The 19,809-nt window shown below is 44.5% G+C and overlaps 1 protein-coding gene and 1 long non-coding RNA gene across 3 annotated transcripts in view; one reads left to right on the top strand and one right to left on the bottom strand.

Moving 5' to 3' along the window:
* Positions 1–12,877: 12,877 nt before the first annotated feature.
* On the bottom strand, positions 12,878–17,393 carry LOC143434441 (uncharacterized). Its single transcript, XR_013103914.1, has 2 exons — positions 16,985–17,393; positions 12,878–15,632 (listed from the first exon to the last, which is right to left on the bottom strand). It is a non-coding gene; the product is annotated as an uncharacterized LOC143434441 (long non-coding RNA).
* The window catches only part of Rsbn1l (round spermatid basic protein 1 like), a 57,708-nt gene continuing 54,317 nt past the window's right edge, over positions 16,419–19,809 (top strand). For both annotated transcript variants that reach the window (XM_076913145.1, XM_034519313.2), the window contains exon 1: positions 16,419–17,970. In XM_076913145.1, the coding sequence (XP_076769260.1) occupies positions 17,427–17,970 (544 nt within the window). In that variant the 5' untranslated portion in view covers positions 16,419–17,426. The remainder of the gene's footprint in view (positions 17,971–19,809) is intronic.

Here is a 19,809-nt window from a genome sequence, read left to right as displayed (position 1 = left end):
GTTAAGAGTGGTGGCTGCTCTTGCAAAGGACCTGGGTTCAGTTCCTGTCACCCACACAGTGACTCACAGCCATCCCTACAGTTCCAGGCGACCTGATGCCTCTTTTCACCCACTCAGGCACCGCTGCATGTGACGCACACACTCAGACACACACGCACACTCAAAAGTCTTTTTTAAATTTGGGATTGGAGGTAACCTCAGTCTGTCCTCCTGGACCACATTCATTCACGCTTTGCTTCAGAATAAACCCTCTTTCCTTCTTTTGGGAGAGAGTTGATGCCCTCACTTCTTCTTTTAAACAGTTATTCAATTTTGGAAGAAAACCCACATCACTGGCAGTAAATGAGTCTTGCAATCACAAATTCTAATCTAATTATTTGGATCAGAAACGGGTCAGAGAGCTTAATGAATGGTATATCTGTGGAAATAAGCTGACAACATGCGTTAAATGTTGGGGCTTCTGAGGGTTTGGGGGCAGTGTGCCCCGTGAGTTGTGGCTAGCTCCCCATATGAAAATGCTCCACTCGGTGTAGTGCACACAGCACCGTGTTTGCTAACTGCTGGCTGCTGCTGTTTGTGAACACAGGGAGCAGTTTATCACTGTCGCCAGGGCTTACACACAGCACCGTCCAGCCCTCCTCAGTGCTCAGCCCGAGCTTACCACAGGAATGAGTGGATTAAAGTAAAATCACCACACAGTTAACATCACTGACAATTAAAGTTAAGCAACTAAACTGCTTTGGGTGGTGTAGGGCTGAAAATAGCCACATAATAGCATCAAATTCAAGAAAGGAAATGTAATATAAAACGTTAACTCTTTTCTCCAAACACAAGAAGAAATCTTCAGGGTTCTAGTAGGAAGTTTTCTTATTCTGTTTTTGTCCTGGTCTCCTACCCTCTCTGCTTTTAATAAATTAACTCCACTGGGGCTTTAGCTCAGTGGGAGAGCATTTGCTTTTTACAGACACAATCTTCAGGGTTCAGACCAGAGTACTAACAGGGGAAAAAGCCTTAACTGTAGAATAAGAGCGGGAGCAGAAAAGTTGTGCTGGCCGTGGGGCTGCATGCCGTGGGACTGCATGCCGTGGGGCTGCATGCTGTGGGGCTGCATGCCGTGGGGCTGCATGCCGTGGGGCTGCATGGAGGGCCCACTGTGCTTCCGACTTTCCACACGTCCATGAAAACCTGATAGGAGCCCAGAGGTCTTCTTCTGGGGTTAGCTGATGCCTTCAGAAGTCGGGGACGCGTTTTGGAACTGCTCAGGTGCTTTTCCGGTACTAGCTTCCCAGAAGGAGTAGGGCATTTTCAGATGGTCCCTGACGCATGAACGAGCGAGTGGGAGCAAGAGCCGCTGGACTCTGTCCTCTCCAGTGCCTGAGGACTGCTAAGATGGGAGTGGGGGCACTTTGAGCCTGCCGTGGGTTTTCAGTCACTTTTGCCATGGAAAGCCGTTTCTACACCCAGTATGTATCACCAAACTCTACACACCTCAAATGGCTTTTGGGAAAGGTGGGGCTATTTATTTATTTATTTATTTATTTTTATTTTTTAAGATTTGTTTATTTCTTTATGTGCTTTGCCTATGTGCTTTTGTGTACACTTCAGGTGTGCCTGGTACCTACAGAGGCCTTAAGAGGGCGGCAGATCTCCTGGCACTGGAATTACAGACATTTGTGAGCCACCATATAGGTTCGAGAACCAAGTTCTCTGCAAGAACAGTCAGTGCTCTAAACCACTGAGCCATCCCTCCAGCACCATTAGGTTGGTCTTTGTTGTTGGTTTTGGGTTTTTTGTTTGTTTGTTTGTTTGTTTTTGTTTTTTGTTTTTTGTTTTCCCCCATCTCCAGAGGAGGATGAGAGATTACTTGTCTTAGTGTTCTGTGAATAGCAAGAAAGACTCATTTCAAACTTACTTGTTCATCACATCACAACAGCCTGCCCACGTGCAGATCCCGAGACAGCATAGAGAAATTCTTTCCGTTTGTTGGTTGCTGTTGAGACACTAGGTAGGCCTGGCTGGCTGGCTGGCTTGGAACTTTGTGTAGACCAGGCTGAGCCTGCCTCTACTCAACCCCCACCTTTGAGCTGTTTAACTGGGATTAAAAACTTAATGCCATGTCTTAATTAGGGTTTTTATTGCTATGGTAAACACCATGACCAAGACCAACTGAAGGAGAAAACTGTTTATTTTAGTTTACAGTTCCACAGCACAGTTCATCACTGAGGGAAGTCAGGGCAGAGAGCAAGGCAGGAGCGGATGCAGAGGCCACAGAAGGGCTGTTTGCTGGCTTGCTCAGTTCCCCTCAATCATTAATCAAGACAGTACCCCAAGGACTTGGCTGTAGGCCAATCTTATGAAGGCATTTTCTCAATTAAGATTCCTTCTCCCCAGACATGTCTAGGTTTGTGTGAAGCTGGCAAAAACCAACCACTGCATGCCACCACCCAACGAGAAAGGAGAGAGATTTCAACTGTAAAAATCATCTTTGATTTTATTCTTCAAGTAGATAGTTACATCTGTTGATGTAGTTTAATACAGAGTGCATACCCGGGGTTTAATCCTCAGTCCAGAAGGAAGAAGACAAAGCAGTATTTGGAGAAATGGTATGAGACAGGAATATTCGTCATAAAGTCAGTGTTTTGTTTTCTTTTGCTTTGTTTTGTGTGTTGTTGGGGATTCTACCCAGGGCCTTGGGCTTATCACTGGCTGTCTATTCCTAGTCATACTGATATGTGTTTATTTATTGTGTGCATGTGTGTGGAGGTCAGGGGACAATGTGGTTCTCTCCTTCCAGTATGGAGATCCCAGGGCTGGACTAATATCTGGTGGGAAGAATCTCTACCCACTGAGTGATCTTACCGGTTCCTCCAGTCCTCTGTGCTATAAATTTTGAGACAGGGCTTACCGTGTTGCCCTCATTTGGCAGCCCAGGCATGCCCTGTACCTGCTGTCCATCTGCTATGCTCCCAAGTAGCCATGATCACAGGCCTGCACTATCAGCCTAGCGTAAACTCAGTTTTACAAAGTAAGGAAGAAGTCAAAGAATTGTAATGATGCTGGGTGTACTGACACGTGACTTCCCAGCGCACAGGGAACAGAGCAGGCAGGTTTCAAAGCCAGCCCGATCTACATAGTGAGACCCTCTCTCAAAAACAACCAAACAAACAACCCCCCCCCCCCACACACAATTCCAAAGATAAAAGTGCTATTAAGGGGTTGTAGTAAAAGTATTTCATATTGTGGGGCTGTGGCTCACGTGTGGGCGCGGGTTCTGTTGGGCTGAGTTGTGGTTCCCACTCATCTGCTCATCATTCCCAGGCAGCTGGAGCCTCCGCTCAGAGGACAGAAGAGGGAATTTGACCGAGTTCACTCCATGCTGAGCCGGGCGGATGTCGGGCTGTGAGAAGTCGCAGAACTCCACTCGGGGTGTGGGGAGATCTCAGTCTGAGGTGTCGTGGGGGCAGAGCTCTTGGGTGGGGACCCCCAGGGAAGGTGTGCGGGGATAGGCTGGTCTCAGACCCCTGGGCTCCCAGGCACCGCTGGGAGCTGCGGAAGAGTTGAGACGGGGTGTACAGGCTGGACAGGCCCACAGCTGAGAGCTACGAGGGAGAGAAGCTCTGCCAGGGCCCCGCAGGGTGGAGACTCTTGGTCACTGTGACTCCCTTGGCTGGGTCAGGGCTGGCTCAGCTAGCTTGCTTGAGTTGGTTGGTTGGCCTCCATGGCTAGAACGCAGAGATGTTCTCTGGCAGGAGATTAGGCAGTGGCTCATTGGTTGAGGGCCCCTCTGTGGTTCTCCACAGAGGCTCCAAGTACGAGAGGAAGTCCATGGTTTTAGAAGGTTTATTGTCACAGCGGAAAGTGGATGAAGCTGTACCCCCGTGTCCTCAGGGCGGGCCTGATGCTAAATATCTTTTGCAAGGAGGAGGGTCTGGGAAGGAATGCTTAATTGGCTACGCCCTCTGGCCTTTAGGTATCGCATTAATATGAAGATCTCTTGAGGTTCAAGGCCTGTAGTCACCCCCTCAACCTGTGCTTCCTGTGCTACTTGACCTAAGGCCACAAACCTTTCTTTGGGAGGGGCTGTGGAAAAGTGAAAGGAACCAGGGCCCAGGAGCAAGGCTGAACTCCTACTGTCCCATTAGGGTCACCGAGGTTCAAAGCAGACTCAGCTGGGTACCCCACTGCCTCTCACAGCCCACCGCCGCCCCACATCATATTACTCTCCCCGCTCTCCACCGAGACAGGGTTTCCCTGTGTAGCCCTGGCTGTCTTGGAATTCACTCTGTAGACCAGGCTGGCCTTGATCTCAGAGATCCATCTGCCTGGCTGTTACCCGGTATATGAGTCCAGCTTCTGAAAGGGTTGACAAGCTAGAGGAGGAGCAGAGCCAACTGTCTTTGCTTCCTTCTGCCACGGTTCTTGGTTCCAAGCCATGGAACACAGTTTCAGCTAACCTAGCTGGTAAAGGATTAGTTGAAAAAGTATCAGTGGATTTCCAGCTGGAAAACGTGGCCAATGCCTAGAACCTGGCAACACCAAGAACCCTCCAGAAAGCAGGAGTCTGAGCCATGGTCCGAGGAAGAAGATGGTTGTGTTCCTGCTGGGGGCCACTCTCCATTCTCCACTTCCCTCTCAGTCCTTCAGGAAAGATACCTTTTCAATCTTTGCATCTGAATGAACCCATCTCAGTTTCCACCTGGCTAGCTCTGCAGGTCACTGAAGCCTCTGTTCTCAAGACCCCAGCACTACATTCATATTTAATGTCCACTAGGCTGTTCTGTGAAACCGAACAGGACGCACACTGTTGTTAAGGAGCCACTTGGTATAACATGTTATTAATGCTCCACACCTTACAAGAATACGTTTTTGTTTCCTAAGCATATAATGTATCCTGCAAACCATGTTTCTTACCCTATGACGAACACGGGACTCCATGATGGCTAATCTCCTGGACACCCCGATGACTCCCCTTCACAGGATTTATTTTTGTACTTATCTCCCCACAGGCAGCCTTCAGCCCCCAGTCCCCCACTTTTCTGTCCAGGTGCTAACGGCTGTTTTCAAAAAGCCCTGTTATCAAATATAACCCTTCCCTATAGAAGGGAAACCAAAAGCCAGTGAAGGGCTGCTCCCTTAAACTATGACTTAGTGGGAGGAAGTCTTCTGGCCAGTGCCTGTGCACTTCTAAACACAGCTTGCTTTAATTAGATAGTCGTGGAAATAGTTTATTTTCAGATCTAACAGTTTATGGAGCAATCTTTTTTTTTAAATTTGTTTATTTTATGTATATGAGTACACCATCGCTTTCTTCAGACACACCAGAAAAGGGCATCAGATCCCATTACAGATGGTTGTGAGCCACCATGTGGTTGCTGGGAATTGAACTCAGGACCTCTGGAAGAGCAGTCAGTGTTGTTAACCGCTGAGCCATCTCTCCAGCTTTGGAGCAATCTTTAAAGATGTGCATGAGAAGTCCATTCTACGAATTTAAAGTTTAAGTGATAGTGCTAACGTTGGCACATGCCTTTGATTCCAGCACTCAGGAGGCAGAGGCAGGTAGATCTCTGTGAGTTGGAAGCCAGCTTGGTCTATAAAGTGAGCTCCAGGACAGCCAAGAGTGGTACACAGAGAAACCTTGTCTCAAAATAACCAAAAAAAAAAAAAAAAAAAAAAAGGCGGGGGGGGGGGTAACCAATAGGACTTCGTGAACAAGCAAGCAAAATGTCAGCCAAGACAGCAACGGGAGAAACAGAGCCGCGTGAGACCCGATGCTCAGGGTCAGGTTGATGATCCTCATTGAGAGCGGAGACAGTTCTCCCAGGTCGGGCCAAGCACATGTGTGAAAGGGGAGGGGTGATGGCTGTTGCTTTATTGCACATTGGACAGACTTCAGTTGGAACAAACTGCATTTTCCAATTTACATGCCACGCTGTGTAAAGAGAAAAGGAGACTTGGCGAGGGTTCAGTTAACAGCCTCTGATTAAAGGCTTCTGGGATTAGCGCTCTGAGGAAGAACTGTGCATGTAGTGTCAACTGTGAGAGGCTCAGGTGTAACAGACGAGCTAGCTGTGTGTGAGAAAAATCCAAGGCTCAAGGCAAAACAGAGTTAAATTATGGAATTAAGGAGGAAAAAGAAAATCCATAAAATTTAGCAATGGGAAGTCCAGACTAAGGATGGAAACCTTAAATATAAAAGCACTTTGGAAACTTTCAGAGTCATGTGAAATTACTGAAACAATTCCATTCACTTATATTTAACCAGATAGAAATAATTTAGAAAATAAAGATGCTTCTGATAGATCCTCAGACCAACTGTAAATCAGAATCAAGTCCGAGTGAGTTTTGGTGAAGTCTCTGGTCACGTTTGTCCTCTGCTGGTAGCTCCCTGCTTTACTAGATTTGGGCTCTGGGTTTTATTCGTTCTAAAACAAGACGTGTTATGATAAAGCCATTAGAGGGAGGAGCCGATGGTGCCTTCAGTTTCCCACTTTAATGAAATTGTCAGCTGGCTGAACATTTCAGCCGTGTGTTTTATCTATACCCATCCTTCTCCGGCTCACCACAGGACATCGGCTGTCGGAGCCACTGCAAGTGCGGTTGTGATGTAAAGACAATTGCTTTTCTTTTTCTCTATGTGTTAATTTTTACAGAAAATAATTTTCTCATACAATATATTTTGATTATGTTCTTTCCCCTCCCCCAGATACTCTTCACTTCCCCACCCGCCCAACTTCATGTTCTCTCTCAGAACAAAACACAAAGGTCAAAGCAAACAACAACTAATAAAATAAAAAACACCTAAGCCAACAAATACACAGGAAAACCAAAAACATGTTCTGTTTGTGTTGATCTGTGAACTACCCCTGGTCCTGGGGCCTAACCCTGGAGTGTGGCAACCTCTCCCCTAAAGGACTCCCAAGTGACTAGAGCAATTCACCCACCTAGTGCTGTCTCAGCCCCTGGGGACAGCTGTGCTTTCTCCTTCTCAGTGACTTTAAGGCTTCTGAGTCTGCTCCAGCATGGTGTCATACGGATCTCTCTCATATTTAGAATGGGGCCTCAGGCTGAACTCTGGGCTTACTCTGTGTAAGAGCCTGGGTTTGCTCCGTAGCAGCACAAGAATAACCACAGCAGCTTCATGTTATTCCTTGGGCTTGACCTGGATGCTCTTGACTCAGTCAAAAGTAATGGCTGAAACCTTCTTACTTTCTTCTGCCTTCTGGAAGTAGTTATAGCTTTAGGCAGAGCTTTAATAACTCGTTTGAAGTGACCTATTCCTCTTCTGTGCCTTTAGCACTGAGTCCAGAAGAACACCAGTTTGAGGAAGGGACTGGGGACTGGGAGAAGGGAGGCACCGGAAGAGGATTTTTTGAGGGTAGAATACCCAGGAATGGTATAGAGAACACAAACACGAAGGATGTGTCAGTTATTGCGTTCTCTTCCAGATGCCGGGATTACAGGCATGTGTCATACCTGCTTTTGCTTTACTCTAAAGTAGTTTGAATAGTTACCTAGGATTGTATTTCCTTTATAACACACACACACACACACACACACACTTTGTAGGAGCGTGTTCGTGAGCTTGTCACTGTGTATGTAAAGTTTAGCATCATAACTGCTATAACACAACAGGGGCTCCATAAAAGTTTAAAAGCATTTTTTATTACATTTGCTGGGTCTGGGTCTGGTTGCCTTTAATCCTAGCACTTGGAGGCAAAGGCAGGTAGATCTCTGTGAGTTCAAGGGTAGCCTGGTCTACATAGTGATTTCCAGGACTGTCAGGGGTATGTAGAGAGAACCTGCCTCTAAAAAACAAAAATAAAAACAAAATTTTTATTACATTATTTATATTGTGTGTGTGAGAGAGAGAAGGAGAGGGGAAGGAGGAAGAAGAAGGGGGAGAGGGAGGGGAGCCAAAGAAGGGAGAGGTAGAGGACTTGTATATGTGTATATGCAAGAGATTTCCACTGTACTCGTTCAGGTCAGAGGACCACTTGCTGGGGTCAGTTCTTCCTTCCACCACGTGGGCCTTGGGGACTGAACTCAGGTTGTCAGACTCTGTGGCAAGTACCTTCATTCTTGCTGAGCCATTTCACCAATAAACATTTGTTAAAAGAACTCCAAGGCTGGAGGGCTGAAGAAAAGGTTTAACAGTTAAGAGCAGTGACTGCTCTTCCAGAGGTCCCCAGTTCAATTCCAGCACTCACAGAGCAGCTCACCCTGTAACTCCAGCTCCAGAGGATCCAGCACCCTCAGACATACATGCAAGCAACACTGATGCACGCAAAACAGATAAAACAAAACCCCATGGCTCCTACTTACTCTGGCTGACTCCACCCTCTACCTTCTGCTTCCTGCTTTGTGGTTGCTACTGGCTCATCAAGGAAGCTTTTCTATAGAAGCTGATTGATCCTTCACCTACATTCTGACCTCCTTCCCAAGCTTAAGTACATATTCAAGCTGGTCGAAAGACTGTGGTTAAGAATCTGGTTATGCAGTCTTTACTGTAAGCTGATATTAGTGGGGAAGAAGTGAGAGTCCAATTTACCTGAGCTATCAGAAATGTTAAGAAAAGTGGCCCTAAGTTATAATCTTGACAGTTTCAGGAAGTGAGAAGGGGTCAAAGTCCTCACTCCCCAGGAGCTTCCGTGGAAGGTTTATAGAAAGAGTTCCTTGACATTTTTATCCCCAGGCCCAGAACTGATGGACATTGGGTAGCACTCTCACTCTTTCTCTTTGACCCACTTAATGAGGTTCATGCAACCTCAAAGAAATAAGGATTCAGGAAGTTTAAAAAAAAATAAGAATACAGGTATTGGCAGGAAACCAGCACTTTGCTACAGACACATCCATGCAAGATGTTGGGCAGTTAGGACACAAAAGGGGTCAATCCAGTTTTGAGATTACACTGGGGAGCTGTTAGCAGTTTGTTGATGTTATTGGCATTTTCAGGATTGGCCAGGGAAAAGAATAAAGTAAGCGAAAAAAGGCCTTTGTGCAGACAGTGAAGGTGTCACTCACTACTGCTTGACAAGTCTGTAAGATATTGTGAAAAGGTTCCTGAGAAAGAAAACTGACAGCAACTGTCCAAATCAGCAGATAATTTCCCACATCACTTAATCTGCACTTATTTAAAACGTTACTTTTGGACACTGTAAGTTGAAAGCAGGTTATATGGTTACTTTGTACATTTGGCTTCTATATCTTGGTAAAGGTTTTAAAAGCAGAGTCACACAGGGCTGGGGAAATGTCTCAGTGGGCAGGAGCAGAACACTTGCTGCTCCTGCAGAGGACTTAAGTTCAGATCCCAGCATCCACCACTGGGTGGTTCACAATGTCATCTCACACACACATACACACACACACGCACACACACACACACACACACACACACACACACACACACACACACAGAGAGAGAGAGAGAGAGAGAGAGAGAGAGAGAGAGAGAGAGAGAGAGATCTTTCTGTTTGTTTTTTAAGTCAGGTTTTTCTGTGTAGACCAGCCAAGCCTTGAACTCAGAGATCCTCCTGCCTCTGCCACCCAAGTTCTGGGATTAAAGGTGAGCACCACTACTGTCCCAGCATAAAATAAATCTTAAAAACAAAGAGTCACAGGCCTGATGAGGTGGCTTAAGTTCTACCACCATGCATGGCATAAATTTTTTTAAAAAAGAAAGAAACATACAGATGAGGCAGTCAATTTATATGGAGGTTAGGTCTTTGGGAAACCCACGTTGTAAAATGTAGGGACAAACCATCCTTAAGGTTAGAATATGATTTCATGAAGTCTAGGAAAAGCCATTCTTTTCTTTTTTTTTAATTGGATATTTTATTTATTTACAGTACAGGTGTCATCCCCTTTCCCCATTTCCTCTCCCTAGAACCTCCTATCCTATACCCCCTCTTCCTTTATGCTTTTATACCATTTTGATTACATGTATGTATTAAGGGCAGTTCTTGTTTGAGGGTCTAGCAATACAATAGATGCAAATAATCAAGGAACAAGCAAGACAATGAACACAAATAGAAAAAGGAAAAGCAAGGCATTAAACCCAGTTACTCCCGTGATCACTGTTTCTAAAGGCTTATCAGGATGACCAAAGTATCTGAACCTACTTCCTTATCCTAGCACAAGGTCATTTTCATGTCTGAAGCCTACTTCCCTGTTCTTGCCTAAAATTTAGACTCCTACTTGAAATTACTTCTTTGTTCTAGTCTAATGTGAGATTCCTGCTTGAAGCCTACTTCCTTGTCCTTGGCCCGTGTCATATTCATGTCAAGCAGCCCCTTTCCTTGTCCTTGGCCCATGTCAGCTTCTTGCCAAGTGGCCCCAAAGGCTCTCCACCTCTCCCCCTTTTTTATTTCATTAACAAGACTTAGCCTGTCTTAGGTCGTTCTGACAAGAATGCTTCCTTACCTGTCATGGAAAATGCATTATCAAAGGCTAAGCACTTCTGTCTTAGGTTGGTAAGGCTCTGCAAAATCTTACCCATCCTTGGCTTGCCATCCTGTTAATTTAATACCTTTGTCTGGGGGTCCATGTTCAGGTTTAAGCCATGTACTTTAGCTGACAACATGTTGATGTTGTTAAAGATAAGCTTTAACATGATGGGCAGGAATAAAAGTATTCCCAGGACAAGAAGGGGTAGCCTGATCAAGCTATATATGCCATTCCTGAGGTTTGTCCAAAATGGAAATACTGAGCTCAGGCCATGGATAATTTTATCAGGCTTATCTGCAGCATCAAAGGTCAACAGAGCAGCATTCTTTAAATTCATAATCTCATTATGCAAAGTTGTCACACCCAGAGAGGTGTTAGGATTATGCCAAATATCCTACAGGTGTCTTTAAACTTTTTCTAATTATAATGACAATCATTGTGAATTTCAAAGGTAATGCTACTTCAATGATATTTGTCGTGACATTTGGGATGGCTCCTAACTCTTGAACCCTGAACCTCCTTCAGATAATTTGAATGGGTTATAGAGCATCATTCGTTGTTCCAGATGCCTACATGCCTTTTGTATACTCAATACATTAGTAACATTTTTTTGCTAGATGGTTAACAAAAGTAGTTATCTTAACTCCTTGTATCAATGCTATTGCAGAAGCAGTGGTGCTAGCAATTAATGGAATTAAAGCTGTTATACCAGCAATAATCAAGCCTGCTACCCTTTTGCTTCTGCTTAAAGTCTAACTCACTTCTTCCAGCACTTTCAATCTTTTCTCAGCATGTCAAGGTTTTCTAATACTCAGGGCAGTGAGACAAAAGCTGGTGGATAGACCCCTCCCATACCCCCACTCTCCCAGTGACAGGCCAGGTTTCAACACACTAACATAATTAGAAATTATACAGTCAATGCAACTTAGAATACATGCTGTAGAAGAGACAAAACCAATTTTAGCTTGACAATTAAAAGAGCCTTAAAACATGGACTAACCCTTGTTTGAAATCCAGATCCTGTCCCAACATTATCTCTTGCTATACTGACATCATAGCAAGCTACAGCTAGCTTCCAAATATGTTCCTGACAAAGTCCAGATCCAGTCTTCCAAAAGTAGACTGTTATTTCCCATATTGGATTGATTTCTAGACCCGTACATGATTGAGTCCTAATAGCTGGGCACCTTTACAAAGAATACAAGAGACATAGTTTCTCTTTTTTATTCTCTATCCCACAAGGTCTAAAAACTTGAGGCAAGGCAGCTTGTCCCATCTGGGATATAGTCAAGCAAAGGTGGGTCAGGAACATATGTCCAATACAGCTCCCCAGTCACCCTTGTCAGGGCACTCAGCAAGCTTACAGGTCGGCATCATTCTTTGTCTCAGCAACAGTATGTCTCACCAAACAGTATGTCTTTTTAAAGTTCCATGGGCCTCTTCCACAATACCTTGTCCTGGAGGATTATACGAAATCCTCATAATAAATTGTTGACAAAAAGTCTTGACTGCTCTACTACAATTGCCAGACCCATTATTTGTTTTTTTTTTAAATTGGATATTTATCTTTTAATGTTATCTCCTCTCCCATTCCCCTCCCTCCAAACTTCTTACTCCATCCCCCCTCCTCCTATTAATATGAGGGTGTGCTCCCATCATCCTCCCATTCCTGCTTCCCTGCTCTGGAATTCCACAACACTAGGGAATTCAAACTTTTAAGCACCAAGGCCGTCCACTTCCACTGATGCCAGGCAAGGCTACCCTCAACTGCCTATACAGGTGGAGCCATGAGTCCCTCCCTTTCTGTTCTCAGGCGGGATATTTTAGAGTGGCTACTCCTGCTTGTTTCTTAGGACCATTTGCTTCAAAAATTGTTTTCCAGCCTTTTTCTCTAAGGTAGACTCTGTCTTTGTCACTGAGGTGGGTTTCCTGTATGCAGCAAAATGCTGGGTCCTGTTTACGTATCCAGTCCATTAGCCTATATCTTTTAATTGGGGAATGGAGTCTATTGATATTAAAAGATATTAAGGAACAGCGATTGTTGCTTCCTGTTATTTTTGTTATTAGAGGTGGAATTATCTTTGTGTGGCTATCTTTTTTTGGATTTGTTAGGATTACTTTCTTGCACTTTCTAGGGTATATTTTCCCTCCTTGTATTGGAGCTTTTCTGGTATTATCCTTTGTAGTGCTGGGTTTGTGGAAAGATACTGTGTAAATTTCGTTTTGTCATGAAATATCTTGGTTTCTCCATCTATGGTAATTGAGAGTTTTGTTGGGTATAGTAGCCTGGGCTGGCATTTGTGTTCTCTTAGGGTCTGTATGACATCTGTCCAGCATCTTCTAGCTTTTTATAGTATCTGGTGAGAAGTCTGATGTAATTCTGATAGGTTTGCCTTTATATGTTACTTGGCCTTTTTCCCTTACTGCGTTCCCCCCCCCCCCATTTGGTGTTTTGATTATTATGTGACAGGAGGTATTTCTTTTCTGGTCTAGTCTATTTGGTGTTCTAGAGGCTTCTTGAATGTTTATGGCCATCTCGTTCTTTAGGTTAGGGAAGTTTTCCTCTAAAATTTTGTTGAAGATATTTACTGGCCCCTTAAGTTGGGAATCTTCACTCTTATCTATACATATTATCCTTAGGTTTGGTCTTCTCATTGTGTTTTGGATTTCCTGGATGTTTTGTGTTAAGAACTTTTTGCATTTTGTGTTTTCTTTGACAGCTGTGTTAATGTTTTCCATGGTATCTTCTGCACATGAGATTCTCTCTTTTACCTCTTGTATTCTGTTGGTGATGCTTGCGACTATGACTTATGATTTCTTTCCTAGGGTTACTATCTCCAGGGTAGACTCTCTTTGTGATTTCTTTATAGTTTCTGCTTCCATTTTTATGTCCTAGATGGTTTTGTTCAATTCCTTCACCTGTTTGGTTGTGTTCTCTTGTAATTCTTTAAGGGATTTTTGTGTTTCCTCTTTAAGGTCTTCTATCTGTTTACCTGTGTTCTCCTCAAATTCTTTGAGAGTGTTATTTATGTCCTTCTTAAAGTCCTCTATCATCATCATTAGAAGTGACTTTAAATCTGAATCTTGCTTTCCTGGAGATATGTGGAATTCAGGACTTTCTAGTGTGGAAGAACTAGGTTCTGATGATGCCAAGTACCCTGGGTTGCTGATGCTTATGTTCTTGTGCTTGCCTTTTGCCATCTAGATCTCCTTAGTGCTGCCTCTCATCTCTGACTGGAGCCTGTCCTTCCTATTATCTTGGTTGTATCAGAACTGTGTTGGGTGGGTGTTACTACTGGGGTTAGAGCTGGGGGCCAAGATGTGCTCAGTGCTTAGGCGCAGACAGAAAGGAACCAGTGCTCTGAGCCAGGAATGAATTCCTGGGTCCTAGCGTGTCCCAGTTATTCTCTGTTTGGGGGCGGGTGTTGCTGTCTCCTTACCTAAGATACTGCCCAGGTTAGAGCTCCTGGGCTGCCCAGGTTATAGCTCCTGGGAGGCCCGCTTCCTCTGGGTTTTGTGAGAATGGGGGCAGAGCTGCTGGGGTGGGGAACTTGGACAAAGGCAGTAAGTCCAGCTAAACTTTCCCCCTGGAGAGAAAGAACCCACATACACATACAAGTACCCATATAAATTGTATGTATAAGGGAAAACAAACTTAAATACAGTTTTCACTAATATTGTATCTCAGACAGTCTGCACTATGCCCACAGTATTGTTACAGTTTTTACAAAAGATATGTCAGGAACTATGCATATATAGATTTAGCTGCATGCCTTACAGAACTGTGAGATGGGAATTTCTTCTGGTGCAAGGGCTCTCAAGGTGGAACACTTGTATGCCCAGCACAGTGTTATTATTTTTATATTATTATTTTTATTATGTGTGTGTGCAGACATGGTACATGTGTGAAGGCCAGGGACAACAGTAGGAATCAGGTCTCCCCTTCACCTACGTGGGTTTCAGAGAGCAAAGTCAGGTGACTAGGACCAAGCACTCAAATCGAGGCCATTCTTACTCAAACTCCCAAGTATTTTACATGTTTATTATTTTGATTTATGAGGCCACATGGGCCTCCACAACCACATTCTTGCTCAGATTCATCGAGTTTAGGAATAGGCCCATTAGCAGTGTATTATGGGGAAGAAATAACTTCACGAATGATAATACATGTTAACCTTAAGGTCAGATTTTTCTAAATTTTAGTGCTGAGTGGTACAAATCCCCTGACACGAGTTTACCTGATAAAAAGGCAGGCTTCTCTATAGAGTTGGTAGTTATAAGTCACTTTGGGGTTAAGAGAGATGGTCAATGGCTAAAAGCACTTGTTTTGGCAGAGGACACAGATTTGTTTCCTGGCGAGGCAGCTCACAACTGGCCGTAACTCCAATTTTGGGGAATCTAATGTTTTCTTCTGGCTTCCACAGGCACTTGAGATATATGTATACATATATACATGCAGGCAAACAGTGGTACATACACAGTAAGAATAAAGAAAATACTTAAAAATTTGCTTTGCTTCAGTTTTTGAGACAGATATTCATGTGCCGACATTGGCCCTGAATTTACTATGTAGTTAGTTGGAGACTTTAAACTTCTGATCCTTCTGTGGCTTCCTCTCAAATGCTGAGATCACAGGACTGTATCACCAAGTCTAATAAGAAATTATTTTAAGTGTTTCCTTACTTTTTTGTTTTTGTTTTGTTTTGAGACAGAGTTTGTTTGTGCAGCCTTGACTATCCTGGAGCTCAGTCTGTAGACCAGGCTGGCCTGGAATTCAGAGATTTACCTGCAGATTTGCCTAAGATTAATGGCATGCACCACCACCGCCCATACAGAAATTATTTTTATTGTAATGGTTTCAGTGTGATTCTGCAAGTCTTGAAAAAGACAAATAAGGAATATAGGAACCATGTAGTCAAATTTACTCATTTACCAAACAAGACAACAGAGAGCTTCCCAGGCAAAGCGGCCTGACTAGAATCTCAAGGCTGGTGAGTGGGTGACTGCCAGTCCTATCTTCTCTCCCACTGTAAGCTATTCTTCGGGAAGACAGGCTGGTCCATTGCAGCACTTGCTCTCTGCTAGGATACTTAAGTTTTGTGATGTATACATAACATAGTTGTATACTTATTTAATAGAGCATTAATTCTGTTCTGGACATTGTCTCCCTCTGCACAAGTAAATGCTTTCTAAAAGAGAAAAATTAGAGAAAATGAATTTTAAAAAGATTAGACTGATACTGTTATGAATGTCCCAATTAGATAATCTACAGAGAAAACCCCTTTTCATTTTGTTTTCTTATTTAGCATTCAGTTTCATTATGACATTTTCATACATGTTGTATCCTTGTTTGCTCTCTCATCCTCTTTCCTTAATGCCCCCTTTTCCAAATAGCCTCTCTCTGCTTTCATGACGCAGATATACTCACTCCCCAGATGAGAGAATGAGATGACTTTCTTTCTCATGCTCACCGCCTTTCTTATTCCTGTTTTCCCTACTTTTGCGTTAAACATGTGTGTGTTTTCAAACCTAGATTATACACATTAGAGAAAATATGCAAAATTTGTCTCTCTGGGTCTAGCTTCAGGTTATACTCTTTATATTAACAATCTACTTCTAAAAACTACAAATCGAGGACAGATGCAGTGGTACACTCCTTTAACTCCAGCACTGGGGAAAAGGGAGTCAGACAAGGGCAGACAGATAGGAGTTGGAGGCCAGGGTGGTTTACAGGACAGCCAGCACTACATAGAAAGACCATGACTCAAACAACAACAACAACAACAAAAAACCAAAAAAAAAAAAAAAAAAAAAAAAAAAAAAACAAAAAAACCAAAAAAAAAAAAAAAAAAAAACAACCCTGAACCAACCAACCAAAAACCTAAAAAAAAAAAAAAAAAAAAAAAAAAAATTGTATTTATAAACGACGTTAAAATTTGATGTGTTCCCCTCTTCAAGTCCTAAGCCAGTGGGGCGGGAGTAAAAGAAGGGTAACCAAATAATAGATCATTCCAGTTTCCCGAGGTCAATTTCCTGACAGGTAACTGTTAACTGCAGAAAGTAACAGCTAGTGTCCCTCTTATGGATCATAAAACTCCTTTTCCCTGGTGAACTAATTGACCACATGTTATCTTCCATCCAGCCCTTTAACATTCTAATCTCATACAAGATCTAAGGCTTAAAGGTATGTTCTTGTCTAAAGCTTGAACTATGTTGTAACCCATTCCCCCAAATTCCTTATCTTTTGAGATAAAAATCAAGGTACATGCTTGGCGAAGTTTCTTAGCGCTAACTCTGAAATACAGAAATCTAACTGGATTTTCAAACATTTATAAACACCGCTAACGGATTTTTCTTGGTGTAGTTTAAAGTATAATTGAAATGAAAACGTTTAGCACTCAAGTTCAATTTAAAGTCTCCCAAATGGTGTGTCATTTTTTATCTTCACGATCGGAAGTGATTCAAGTTCCAGCTCTGCAGAAAACTCTCTTTTAAAGCAGGAACTTTTACGACCTTAGTTAAAATGGGGGCATTTTTTCACCATTTCAGCCTTTGCTGATCGTACTCTCCACAAAATTTCTCCGAGACGAGCAACGCCAGAATCGCTTTTCAGAACGTGCAGAGGGAAGCAGGGACCCAAGACGCCTCGTGGTAAAAAGAGAGCGCGGTACGAAGAAGGCAAAGTCTTGGAGCGAAAGGCAGCGCTACCTAGGTCCTCGCAGATTCGGGGGCCCCTGAGCGACTGTCGGAAGAACCTCCCGTCTCCGCAACCCCTCGGTCGGCCACCTCGAAAAGACCTCTGACCTTCAAAGAAGGTCCACTCGCTGATCCCGCCCCGACGGCTTCTGTCCGCGTCTTTGATTGGTTTGTTCAAGGATCCCTCAGTTTAGCGCGCCCAATGGGAGCTCGGCCTGGACCTAGGGACCCCGCCCCGTGCCCCCGCTCCGGGGAGCGGCTGAGAGTAAATACAACAGGAGCGCAAAATGGCGGAACCGCCGAACCCAGCTCGCGGCTCTGTGGCTGTCCTCTCTGAGAAGGAAGCATTCGGCAAACTCCAGCCTTCGTCGCGGGAGCCATCGGGTTCTGTGTCCGCCAAGAAGGTTCGCACCGAGGAGAAGAAGGCGCCGCGGAGAGTGAACGGGGAGGGGGCCAGCGGCGGGAACGGCGGGCAGCTGCTGCTGCCGGCCGCCCCGCCGCCCCAGAGCTACGGCAGCCCGGCGGCGTGGAGCTTCGCGGCTCGGTCCGCCGCCTCCTCCTCGACCACCTCTCGGAGCTGTTACTCTTTCTCCGCGAGCCCGAGCGTCTCCTCCGCCTCCGCTTCCTCGTCTCAGCCGGTGCCGCGCAAACTGCTGGTCACTCCCTCGCCGCTGCAAGCTCAGCCTCAGCGCGTCCTGCTCCCGCCCGTCGCTCCGCCGGCCGCCGCCAAGCCGCGCAGACCCAAGGAGAAGCGCGAGAAGGAGAAGCGGAGGCACGGCCTCGGCGGCGCCGCCCGGGACGAGAACGGCCAGGCGAAGCCGCTGCCGCGAGGTGGGTGCCGCGCGGGGGAGGGGAGCGGCGGCGGCCTCGGGGACCAGCCCGCGGGGAGCGGGAGGCAGCCGGCTCGGGGCGCCCAGGCTGCAGCCTTCCGCGGGGGCCAGAAGTTAATGGAGCCTGGAGTTTCGGTCGCTGACCGGAGGATGGGCGAAACTCCCGGTTTTCGGTGTCGGATTCGCCTTCCAGTTAACGCGCAGCAGGAATTGAAGGAGTGGGTCTGGAGGACCCCACTCCTGAGTGTATTTGGCTAAGGAGGCAGAAGAGAACAGATCTTTAAAGATTACGAAAGGGATCGGACGGGATCGCAGGAAATTCATGTTTGCGACGCAGCTTCCAACGCTAGAATATCCTGCCCCCCCCCCCCCAAAAAAAAAGAAAGAGAGAGAGAGAGAGAGAGAGAGAGAGAGAGAGAGAGAGAGAGAGAGAGAAAGAGAGAAAGAGAAAGAAAGAAAGAAAAGTGGGTGGTCGGGTGTATTGGCGGAAGCTGAAAGCTACCAGGGAGCACAGAGACCAGAACGTTTCAACCCTGTTAGGAAAATGAGGTCGTGTGCAGGGCACCAAGTGTGCGGTTTCACAGGTGCCCACCTTTCTTATTGTTAAAATGTTTTGAGTGGTCCTGTTTTAAATACTACCCTTCAGAAGCTTTCAGCAGTGTTCTCCCCCCGGCCCCGTGCAGCGAATGATAAAATCAGATGTTTTGACGTCTTTTGGCCAAATCAGGTGGCTCCAGAGTGTTTCTGCATAAAAAAAAAAAAAATGGGAAATTTTCCCAACTGTTTTTCAGTTTTCTTTTGTAATGTAAGCAGAGTTTTCGGTATTACTTTAAAATAAGGGATCATTCTAGTTGTCTGTGGATATGTACAGATCGGACTAATACAAAGGGGATGGGTTGGAAAGGAGATCTTTAGGTGATCACGAGGTTATATAAATATACATTGTCATTGTCACACATTGTCGTGAAGTATTCTGTTCTGTCTTGGAATGCTGGTGAAATGCCAATAGCCTTGCTGAGCTAATAGTATCTTAGATCTTGAAAAATTATCTGAATGGGACGGTTCATCATTCACAATGCAAAAGAATGCTACCTGTGACTATATAGTTTCTACTTCTAAGCCAAGCTAATGGCTGGGTGGTACCTTGTTCCCAGTGTAACAGTGTAACGCACTCCTAGGTATTTAGAGGTTGCCTTAGGAATGTTTTGAGGATGAAATTTACTTTTCTTCTGCTTAGGAGTTCTAGGTGGCTAGTATTTTAAATCTACAGTGGTTAAATATAAAATTTAAATTACAAAATGCTGCAGAGTTTGTCCATATGTAGTTTGGAATCATTCTTACTTGAGTAAGCTGCTCTTTTGCTTTTTCTGAATTCTCTGCAGAAGTGAGTGTAGGTATTACATTGTTGGAGTTTTTGAGTGGTGAAAAGAAATAAGTATTTTAAGAAATAGTACCAGCCTAAAATATGAGATATATCTATATGACTTATAGCAAGATGTCTGTTAATGGTTAAGTTTTTTTACAGTCTTAAATAACATTTAAAATCCTTTTGGGAATGTTGAGATGGTTCAGGCAATAGCTGTGTAGCATGACCACCTGACTTTAATCCCCAGGACCTACAAGATGGAGAGAACCAGCTCCCATATCCCTCTAATCTCCATAGGTCCTCTGTGACACAAGTGTGCCCCTCCAAAAAATGTAGTAATCTTCTAAACTTAAACCCCTTCTGTTGAAGGGTATGGCTTACTTTTAATATAAACAGTGATAGTTTTTACATCAAGATGTGGGGAAGATATTTGCCATGACCTGTATGGGATGATTAGATGTTGACTGTTTTTGT

Source organism: Arvicanthis niloticus, chromosome 15, assembly GCF_011762505.2.
Source record: "Arvicanthis niloticus isolate mArvNil1 chromosome 15, mArvNil1.pat.X, whole genome shotgun sequence".
In the NCBI taxonomy this organism is placed as follows: Eukaryota; Metazoa; Chordata; class Mammalia; order Rodentia; family Muridae; genus Arvicanthis; species Arvicanthis niloticus.
The sequence above is the reverse complement of the archived record's forward strand: the minus strand, read 5'-3'. Positions and strand labels throughout refer to the sequence as shown.